This window comes from Xenopus laevis, chromosome 1L, assembly GCF_017654675.1.
Source record: "Xenopus laevis strain J_2021 chromosome 1L, Xenopus_laevis_v10.1, whole genome shotgun sequence".
NCBI lineage: Eukaryota > Metazoa > Chordata > Amphibia > Anura > Pipidae > Xenopus > Xenopus laevis.
The window spans coordinates 57,173,840-57,186,029 of record NC_054371.1 but is presented as its reverse complement, the minus strand read 5'-3'; the positions used below and the strand labels follow the sequence as shown (position 1 = coordinate 57,186,029).

The 12,190-nt window shown below is 35.7% G+C and overlaps 1 protein-coding gene across 1 annotated transcript in view; it reads left to right on the top strand.

Moving 5' to 3' along the window:
• Positions 1-12,190, top strand: part of gucy1b1.L (guanylate cyclase 1 soluble subunit beta 1 L homeolog) — a 42,062-nt gene that overhangs the window by 12,077 nt on the left and 17,795 nt on the right. The window contains exon 2 of the mRNA XM_041589388.1: positions 2,799-2,872. Coding sequence (XP_041445322.1) covers positions 2,799-2,872 — 74 coding nt within the window. The remainder of the gene's footprint in view (positions 1-2,798; positions 2,873-12,190) is intronic.

Here is a 12,190-nt window from a genome sequence, read left to right as displayed (position 1 = left end):
GCATTTTTTGATATCTTTAGGTTGCTTCATTTTCCCTTGAATCTTGCTGAGGTGTATTACCTCGACAGGTGGGGAAATTAGGTCATTCCAGGGGAGGAGCAACAATGGTTTTAAATTTTGTATCTTTGTAACAATGTTTTTATATGGGTTTACATCTTGAGAAAGGTCCTAGACCATGGACCGAAACGTCGATGTATTTTAATGCTATATGATTAATAAATAGTGATTTTTGCAGGAGTGCGTGCAACAGCAGTATTTTCTATATATATATATATATATATATATATATATATATATATATATATATATATATATATATATATATATATATAGTAAAGAATGGACCCGCACTCCAATGTTCTTAGTGAAAAAAATTTTGTGTTTTATTCACAATGCATATCCAACGTTTCGGTCCACGTTGGGACCTTTCTCAAGGATAAATGGCATTTTCACAAACAGTGCTTAAATCCCTTTAGAATTGGCGCCAAGTATGACGTCATAGGATGGAAAAACCCCAAGTTAAACATTCAGAACATTCGTATTGTGGAAAATACAAAAAGTGTAATACATACAATTCACCACTGGGTGTCACCGTAGTGTCGATGGTGGTAGTGTTCAATTGAAACAAAAGTGTCCATTAAAAAGTGTCCATTCATAAAGTATTCATGAACAATCTGTAAAATTATACAAATGTATTACTTTGTTGTTTGTTTCAGGCAAATGCAAAAAAGACATTATATGTATCAACTCATATTTAATCATATTCAATAAAGTATTTTATGCAACATAAATCAGCTACAAAGTGCTTTCATGTATTTTCTATATATATATAGAAAATACATGAAAGCACTTTGTAGCTGATTTATGTTGCATAAAATACTTTATTGAATATGATTAAATATGAGTTGATACATATAATGTCTTTTTTGCATTTGCCTGAAACAAACAACAAAGTAATACATTTGTATAATTTTACAGATTGTTCATGAATACTTTATGAATGGACACTTTTTAATGGACACTTTTGTTTCAATTGAACACTACCACCATCGACACTACGGTGACACCCAGTGGTGAATTGTATGTATTACACTTTTTGTATTTTCCACAATACGAATGTTCTGAATGTTTAACTTGGGGTTTTTCCATCCTATGACGTCATACTTGGCGCCAATTCTAAAGGGATTTAAGCACTGTTTGTGAAAATGCCATTTATCCTTGAGAAAGGTCCCAACGTGGACCGAAACGTTGGATATGCATTGTGAATAAAACACAAAATTTTTTTCACTAAGAACATTGGAGTGCGGGTCCATTCTTTACTACATATGCAAAAAACTTGACCAACGCACCCATCATCTAAGAAATCCGGTAAGAGTGCGCTCACCACAATTGACTTTATATATATATATATATATATATATATATATATATACACCAATGTTTCATAGACCAGCACTCCCTTTGATGTAAAACAAATAATCTTTTATTGCATCTTTATCCAACGTTTCGGTCCCTGTTGGGCCTTGAAAAAGGTCCCAACAGTGACCAAAACGTTGGATAAAGATGCAATAAAAGATTATTTGTTTTACATCAAAGGGAGTGCTGGTCTATGAAACATTGGTGTATACAAGATTTACCGTGCACCCCTGCCTTCATTAAGATTGATTTCGGAGTGCGGATACTCACCTGGAAGATATATATATATATATATATATATATATATATACTCCTGGGCTGCTTCAAAATATGCCAGCATGGCCAGGAGTTACCCAAATAGGTACAGTGGATGCAGGTCCGGACTGAGAATTAAAATAGGCCCTGGCATTTCAGGTACACAGAGGCCCAGTCAGCCCACATAGAGGCCCAAACAGCCCCCACCAGCCCACTAAATACTGACTTTCTATGGCACCTTACAGCAGCCCCTCTGGCATTTACCAGAACCCACAGATTGGCAGTCCGGGCCTGAGTGGATGAACGCATGAACTAGCTAAGTGATTCACTTCCCAAAGACAGGTATTAGAAAAAAATTGGCAATTATGGCAACTAATGATTCTCCACAATGGAGAAACATGACAGTAGCACTTTGTCGGTTAGAAGAAAAGAAAGACTACCCTTATGAACAGAAGCATGTAGTAGTACCAACACTTTTGACAACATCCCTAGTATGTGCTACACAACATCAACTAGAAGTTTGGTAAATTTTGCAAGGGTTGAACATGATTGATGTTTTTTTTTTTTCAACCAAACCTACTATGATACAAGCTGCTCAACAGTGTCATTAACTGATATGTATTTTTAGTAAATTTCTTTGTAAAATATTTGTTAGATACATAAGTCACATTTCACTGGGTTCCTGGCAACAGTTAATGGCTGGCCGTATTCCAAGTGTATATACAGTATTAAAACTTATTGCTGAAAAGGGTGGTTATAATGGAAGATACAAGATGCAACTTGCTTCAAGAAAACAGATGTCTGTTTAACAGCTGAGACAATCCTAGGATATTGATATTAATATGCACAGTTCAGCATTAAGCCAAAGACCGGTTGCATATTGCAGTAAGGGAGGATTCCCCTGTCTGATGCTAAATTAACCCTTTTTAAGTTTTTTTTTCTTCAGTTTGATTTATGAAAGTAATTAGGAATCATTTCAAGTATTGAACGTGATAGACATCTGATTGTTCAGTGTCAGCCACTGTTACTGTTACTACTCTGCTTCATAGTTAGCAAGTGGTTTTCCAATTCTATCTACTCAAAGTTTTAACTGAAAAGTCTCTCTCTTTCTCTTCTTGTTTTGATAGTATGGATTTGTGAACCATGCCTTGGAGCTGCTTGTAATACGAAACTATGGTCCAGAAGTGTGGGAAGACATTAAGTAAGTGATTTGTTTTGTCATATGGGCTATTGGCTTAGTCTGTACATTCTACAATGAAATGTAATAAGCTTTAGTTGACAATGGTCATCATTGCTATCATCAAATGCTCTGTAAGTCTACTAATATATTGTTATTGCTACTTGTTATTGTGTATCTTTCTATTCAATCCCTCTCCTATTCATATTCCATCAGCAATGTATGTTTGCTAGGGTAATTTGGATCCTAGCAACCAGATGACTGAAATTGCAAACAGGAGAGCTGCTGAATAAAAAGCTAAATAACTCAAAAAACAAAAACAATAACAATTGAAAACCAATTACCAATTGTCTCACAATAAGACTCTACACAGGGCCTGATTTGTGGAAAGGATTTTAGGGGGGCGGCATGCTGCCCAACCACACCGACATTGGTTCAAAAACACTGGGGGTGCGCTGGGGATACAATTATTTTTTTAAAACCCCATTGCTCCAGTTCAGATGATGAAAATTTGCACAAATAAAGGGGAGGGGACAGGGGCAACGAACGGCAGTGGGCCTAGGGGGGGCCAACTATGTAAATCCGGCCCTGTCTCTACATCATACTATAAGTTAATGTAAAGGTGAACAATCCCTTTAAGGCTATGGTATGTCAGCCATGCTTGTGAAGTTGGAAATAGATAAAATACCACACCACGGTTTAACATTTAAAATATACAAACTGTATATAAACACGGTATTCTACTATTAACATATATATATACTCTGCTCTTCTTGAGTAGCAAATATCTGATTATAATATTGGTATGTCCAGGGGCAGTGTGCCAATAAAGAGAGTTGAGAAACTTGACTCAGGTGGCAGTGCCCCCACTAGTTACAAGGGTTTGCAAAAAGCCACTCCTAGTAACTTTAAGAGCCGTTTTTCAAATCATAAATTTGGCTGTTCTAGTGTACAGAATGCAATTGCTTTCTCTGCACTCGGCATGGTCCCCCCTGCAGCAGGAAAGCCACCTCAGGGCAGTAGAGGGGTCAGAATCATTCCTGGGCATGTTATAAGACAACATCTAATACAGGATTTAAGTTGGAATGGTAACAATCATTCTTTTTTTCAATATCTAACTAAAATGAAAGGGTTGAGGTCCCAAACATGCCTTCCATGCATGTCATCGCAATGGAATGCTGGGAGGCATTCGTTCCATGGTAGTTGGAAAAGTCAAACAAATCCTCCCTAACCTGGCTCATTGTTCACATGGTAAGACCTGTGGCTGAACCCTGCTAGTTGAGAAAATACTTAAATTAAAAAGCATATTTATCTAGCAAGTATAGGGCAGTGATAAACAGGCCAGACACAGACTATGCTGATAATTAGTAATCTATCACATTTGGGAAACACATTTAAGGGTTATGGTGAATAGTACAGTATATTAATGATTGCTGCATCTTGTTCAGTGCTGTATGGCTGGCATTCTTCTGCACTCTCCGCTGAGCTCTCTGAAGGTACCCACAACCCATGCTCATGCGAGATAAACAGTCCTATTTCTTAATGCTGCCAGACATGTTGTATAATCATAACCTAACCTGTTACAGTATTTATTTACTGTGGGATAAAATGGTCTCTTCTGCTCAACTGTAACATTCTACACATTTCTTTTTTTTTTTTTTTTTTAAATGCATTTTAATGTAATCAGGTTGATTGTTAAAGAAAGTAAAGGACACCAAACAATAAAACAGCATGATAACTCCATCTCCATTGTTCCAACAGACTTACTAAAACAGTAAACAAAACTATCATTAGACATATACATTTATTAAGAAAAGGGCATTGATAAACAAATATGCTGTGTTCTTGCTTGCCATTGATTGCAGATCGATATGCATACAGTGTGGTTATCTTTTTACATACCAGCAAATCTTCTCTCATACATAAGAGCTGGCTGAAATATTAAGAAAATGATGGCTGTATAGCATGGGCATTACATAGAACAAAAACATGTAAAAAAAATAATAATCCGTGTACCTTCCCTAGCCTCGTGATTATCTACTACAGCAAGCTATTCCCTGCAAGAGCCTATATTCTCCAAATCTAGCCAACATTATGTACATAACATATTAATACTTTTGTCCTTTATAGGAAATAGACAACATGGCAAAAGGGATTTCTCTGCCTGTACTTACCCAGTTGTATGTGCCCTTAATAATATAGCAAATTACCATCACTTTCTCATAAAATACAATATTTATTATTATTTGAGAACACAACTACTGTGACCATGGTACTTTGGGTGCATTCCTTCAAACCTGGATGCTTCCACCTTCTTCAGAAATTTGTGGAATGAACAAACCCATTTGCCTTCTAGTCCCACCTTTCTTGATGAACACACTATGCAGTGTTTCATTATAACATTAAGCAGCTAGCAACCAATCAGAATTGCAGGTCCCTGGCTCTCTCTGCAGATTATACTAGATGCTAAATTGTGGGGGATTCAGATAGTGACAAAAATCCATACTTTGAAAGGATTATCCCTAGAGCAGTATAAAATCCTTGATTGCAACCATCGTGAGCATTAACATGTTTTACAGCAATGTATGTTTGGCTCCAGATTTGCTGTGCACATTCAGACACACACAGGGGCAGATTTATCAAGGGTCGAATTTCGAAGTACAAAAAAACTTCGGAATTCGACCATCGAATTGAAAAACTTCAAATTCAAATATCGAATTCTAATTTTTTTCACCGAATATGCAATCCTACGATCGAATAAAAATCGTTCGATCAAAGGATTAAATCGTTTCAATCGAGCGATTCGAACGGTTTTATCGTATGATCGAAGGATTTTTATTCAATGTGTAAAGACTTAGAAATAGTTTATAGAAGGTCCCCATAGGCTAATATAGCAATTCGGCAGGTTTAATTTGGCGAAGTATTGAAGTCGAGGTTTTTTTAAGAGACAGTACTTCGATTATTGAATGGTGGATTATTCGAACGATATATACTTTGAATCGAAGTCGAAGTAAATTTCGAAGTCGTAGTATCCTATTCGATGGTCGAAGTATCCAAAAAATTACTTCGAACCTTATTAAATCTGCCACACTGTATTAGAGAACACTTTGTATGAAAATACTACTTGTTAGGCACAGCTAATGATTAAATCAAGGATTTTCAAGTTATAATGCTACACCTCCCACCATCCTAAAACAGATTCGTTTTTCTAGATATGTTTTTTTTTTTTAAATGCCTCAAAATATATCAAAATACTCATATCAGTGGAACAGGAAACATTGACAGGACTAAAGAAAATGGACAGGAAGTTGCAATGTGCTGTATGGATGCACCGAGATAAAAGAGGACATTTAAGTTATTACATGAATCATACAATATGCATCTCAGGATTAGTTCCCAGCACATATTCTCACTCTATGTTGTTTATGGAAACTCCAGAATTGTTCCATAAGGAATAACCAGTGTGTGATGTGCGCAATATGTTGGAGCTCCATAAATACATGGTAATAATATAAGAAACTGGACTAGCTTTGGTGGCTCACTGATTAGTCCAGGGCTATTTAATCTACTGCCACCTTAAACTCATTTTAAGGCTTAGAATTTGGGGGTTATTTATTAACGGTCAAAAATTTTTACATTTTTTTTCACAAAAAAACTGGATTTTTTTGAGATTTTTTTATACCCCGAGGCTGCTAAAAGTTAGAATCTGAAAATACTTCATCTCAAACCTGCCGGATTCATGTTTAAGTCAATGGCAGATGTCACTATCCTAATTTAAATATATTGTGGTCTGCACTGGGTTTTGCACGATAATTCAAGAAATTCAAGCTTTCAGAAGTCAAACTCGATAAATTCGGGTTGGTCACGCATTCGTTTTTAGATTGGGTCAGTGGCCCTCATTTGAAAGCTGGAAAGAGAAGAAGAAGAAGGCAAATAATTAAAAAAAAAACTATATACAAATAATAATGAAGACCAATAGAAAAGTTACTTAGAGTTAGCCACTCTATAACATACTAAAAGTTATAGTGGGCCTAATTAGGCCCACAATTTAGGTGACATAACTGGAAAAAGATTTGTTTGCGTAGCAACCTCACCAAATGATAGGATAAACCTGCGTATGGCCATCTTAACACTCAAAAAATCATGTTTATTTTGTTATCTAAATTGTACTTCTTTAAAAGCTATTACTGCATTGATTGGTTGCTATGGTTTTACTAGGCATTGTAAAAGTGTACAGTATCTTTGTTATAAAAATCCAGTGGGATGGCTCCTATGCTGACTAGGAAGAATAATTTAAAATAGACTTGCAGTGAAATTGACGTTTGTAGTTTAGAAAAGATAAACATTGTGATGGTTTCAGTGTTGGTGATGATTTGTGTTGCTGTAGTTACTTTCATCTATTTTCAAAACACATATTCTTCCAACGTTCACACACTGGCCTTCCGGACACATAGAAATTGTGAGAATGTGTGTGTGTTTTATTTTCACTTCTTTTTATATAGAGTATACTTATACCAAGCTTTGACACTTTAAGATCAACAAACTTACATTAAAAAATGTCTAGGAAAAGCTAAGCTATACACTGGAGTCATGTAGAGTCGGGTGTTTTTTATACCTAAATATTTAGCTGCTTTAATAACATTACTTATGTAAACAAGTGGTTTTTAATACCAGATAAATAGAGGGAATCAAAATGTGCATGGTGGACTTATCTCCAACATAGCTTAAATTAATATAGTCTTTCTATTTATACTAAATCCCACGTATGTAATAAAAGGCATTGAATTTGCCCAGGGCAGTAACCCATAGCAACCAATAAGATATTTGTTTTTAAACAGGTGAATTCTAGCTATTGATTGGTTACTATGGGTTACTGGCAAACTTAGTGCCTTTTATTACATAACTCCCAAAATGTCTGAAACGTTTCTATACCTGGAGCCAAATAGAGGCTGATGGAAACCATCTCCCTAAAAATTTGAGGCAAAACTTGCCATTATTGGTAACTATTTTGATAATATATAACGTTGAAGGGATAGTTCACCTTTAAATTCGTTTTTATTGTGATGCAGTCATATTCTAATTCCATTTACAATTGTTTTCGATTTTGAATCATTTTGCTTGACAATGTTGGAATTTCCGAAGCTATCTTGTTGCTAGAGTTTAAATTTACCCTAGCAACCAGGAAGTGGTTTGAATGAGATACTGGACTATCAATGGGAGAGGAGTGCCTGAATAGAAAGATAATTTATCAATAATAAATAGTGATGGGCGAATTTGTCCCGTTTCGCTTTGCCACGAATTTCGCGAAACTGAAATGCAGATTTTGATGCCGACGACAATTCACCGGAGTCAAAATGGGTGCCAGCATCAAATTTGACGCCATCGCCCATTAAAGTCCATGGGTGTCCGTTAATCATTGCCAGTGTCAAAATTGGCGCCAGCGTCAGAACCGTCGCCGGGGACAAAAATACTTTGATGCCAGCAAATTTTAACTGCAAATTTATTCGTCGGTGGCGAAATGCGCAAATTCACAGCAAATTCACCCGTTACTAATAATAAATAAAAGCACGTTCACTGCTCTTTCAGTGACCCCCAGCACACATAGAGCATATTTCAGTATGTTCGCACCAAAATTCTCACTGCGCAAAAGCATATCCTTATACTCATAACCATTGCTGGGGATGTGGCAAAGATACAGGAAACATGTTACATATCTGATAGGCCTGTGGAGAAGCACAAAACTTCTGGAAGTCAGCAATTTAAAGTGATTGTTGATTCCACTCAAAATAAGTTTATCATGACTCCGGAAGTAATGCTACTAAACATATACAATACATTACCAACAAAGTCAATGAAAATAGTAACCTTTCAAATCTTAGCTAGATTGCTAGAGACTGGAAAAAGCAAGAAATACCAAGTATAACCCAAGTTAAAAAATAGTTAACAATCTAGAATATGAAACAGCAACACCAAGAGACTTTGTCAGTAAAAGAAATATTCAAAATGCATACAACTTGTACAAAATGTACATGAAGATGTAATAATGCTAGAGTCAATTAATCTAGAAAGCTTGTTATATTCTTCTATGTTATTTAATTTGTTATGTAATAACTAAGGGGGTTGTTTATCAAAGGTCGAATTTTAGAGCTATGTGAGGTTTTTTTAGACCTCGAATGAACTCACAACCTCAAATGGTTTCTAATTTGAGGAAAAAGTTTAATGTTAAAACTTGAATCATTGAAGTCGGGTTTAACAAACCTGTAACATAGTAAGTTAGGTTGAAGTTAGGTTGAAAAAAGACACACGTCCATCAATTGATCAAGTTTTCAGGGGAGAAAAACTCAAATAGTTTGAACTAATTGATTGAAACTGAAAGCTATTAACATCTTCCAATGGTTCAAGGGACCTCTGCCATTGACTCCTACATGACCTCAACAGGTTTTAGATGGCGTATTTTTGGATTCAAGCTTTTTTTTAACCCGAAGAATCTGATTTTTTCATGGAAAACACAACTTGAACCTTAATAAATCTGCCCCTTAATGTTATAGTTATTGTGCACAATAACTTTTGGTCATGAAATCTGTTTGTTATGAAAAACTAATGAATATTACATTACAAAAAAAATTCTCACGTGGGCCTGTGAACCAGCTTTTCTCTGCTAGTGTATATACTGTATGCCAGTATTAAAACCCACCCTTGAGCCATTCTCGTAGATTGCTGTATATACAACATAAGTATTTTAAGCATATTTTTTGGAAATAACTGTTATGGTGCTAAATAGATTTCAGCTGTCCCAGCAGGATAATACAGTGCCAAGAGAAGCAAAAGCAGCTTTACGGAAACGTCTGTTCACTACGGAAATTGTTTGAAAAAAAGCAGAGGAGCGGCTTGAAACATTGCTGGGTTTGGTCTGAGCCATTTGAAAATAAAGGCTTTTTAACTTCACTAAAAAGTTGCTGTTCATTATGCTATTGGTTGCCCTACAGAAATTGTGGCACATGAAAAAAGAAAAGAAATAAAAGAAAGAAATTTAGTTAAAAAAAGATTCAGTATTTTGTTTGTAATGCTGATAAAATGAAACATTTCACACAAGTCTATAAATAATTAACTTGAATGTCTGGTTTGATTTATAGACATTGTATCATGAAAGAAAAATGTGTTTGGCTTTCTAATGAGTCATGCCATATAAAGACCCAAACTCCAGGGGACTGGAAGTGGCACAAATTAACTATATAGTTATGGGACACTGCCTCTTTATAGGTCCCTGGTAAGGCCTCATCTGGAGTATGCAGTGCAGTTTTGGGCCTCAGTCCTTAAGGGGGATATAAATGAGCTGGAGAGAGTGCAGAGACGTGCAACTAAACTGGTTAGGGGGATGGAAGATTTAAACTATGAGGGTAGATTGTGACGGGTGGGGTTGTTTTTTCTCTGGAAAAAAGATGCTTGCAAGGGGACATGATTACACTTTACAAGTACATTAGAGGGCATTATAGACAGATAATCTTTTTCCCATAAAAATGATGAACACATCAGAAGCCACCCATTTAAATTAGAAGAACAGGACTTTCATTTGAAGCAGCGTAGGTGGTTCTTCACAGTGAGGCTGTGGAATGCACTGCTGGATGATGTTGTGATGGCTGTTCTGCTTTTAGGAGGGGCTTGAAAAAGCATAATATCAATGACTACAATTAGTATAGATATGGGTATATATAGTTCATGTGAGTGTATGGAGGGGTCAGTATAATTGTGTGTATGTATGTGTGTTGGGTTTCATTTGGAGGGGTTGAACTTGATGAACTTTGGCCTTTTTTCAACCCAACTTAACTGTGTAACTATTTTGTGAACATTTGGATGCTGATGTCTCATGCCAACGATAGCTTGCGCTGCTGCAATATACAGTAAATCTAGAATCTTCTTTAAATATATATTTTAAAGTGAAACCAAAGATGTGAGAATTTGGTAGTGAGGAAAGTTTTCACAAAGATCACTGATTTTCTCAAAAAGAAATCAACCTTGTTATTAATATTATTGTTTATATTAAAACTCCAAACATATTCTATTACACGAAAACACAAACAGGGACCTAACAAACAAATAATACAAGTCAGTAATACTTCAGTAAGTCAAATAAGTAAATAAGTAAGTCAGTAAATTGGACTGGCGTTAGGGTAATATTTTGGATCTGGAATTTTAAAGAGACATACAAAGTGGACAACTTTTTTATTCACTGGAAACTCATAATGGCTTAAGACTGATGGCACAAAAGCCAAGTCAACTGAATCGCTCTATTGTGAAAGCAAAATCTGGTGGAAAAAAGTGGATCGCCACATTTCAGTGCTGGCCAATGATCTTTATTTCAGAAGGAACTGTGGCAGCAAATAGGACTGCTTCATTGCAGCCTATCAAACTGAGCCTTCTTATGCCATCAGAAAAGACGCCCTGATGGCTTATGGCACCTTTTTTCCCTTGCTTACCCATCATGCTCACCCACCACCATTAGCTGGTGAAACTGGAAAAGCTTGCGGACGACTAAAGTTGTATGTGTGATCGAACCTTATTATGTTTACGTTTTTTTTTATTTATACATTTATACTGCTTTTTTTGCAAATTTTTATAGATGCTGTTCTGTATAAATAAACTGTGCTAGTGGCAAGTACCTTCTACAATCTGCATTGTTAATAGATTTTGTCTCACAGATAATCACAGTGGCAAAAGCCAGATAAAAATGTCTTTACAAATGAGGCCCTCAGCTCACACTTGCTCAAAAGCTCCGTGTTATATTTGCTCCTTTGATCAGTTTCTCTGGTGATTTCTTAGAGAATACAATGAACTATATGAGGAATTACCCTAAATATACTATTATTCTATTAGGACAATTATTTTGATTTAATTATAGGATGGGAGTATCTGTTGACTGAATTCATTTTACCATGGTGCTAATTAATAAAAAGTAAGTTGCTTTCCAGGGGTATATCTTATATTAAAATTGATTTTTACAACCTTAAAGGGATTCTGTCATGATTTGTATGGTATAGTTTGTATTACTAAATTTCACTGTGTACATTGCACACAATCATTCTACCATTAAAAATTGTACCAATAAATGTAATTTATTTAGCTGTAATATTAGTATGTAGACAGCCATCTCATTTTGCCTGGTCATGTGCTTTCAGAAAGAGCCAGCACTTCACAATTGAACTACTTTATGATAGGCTATTGTTTTTCCTTCTCCTATGTACTGAAGGAGTCATGACTTGTGTTAGCCAGACTTGGATTTTTACCATTGAGTGCTGTTCTCATATCTACCACTAGGTGGGACATGGGAGAATTTTTAGCAATACA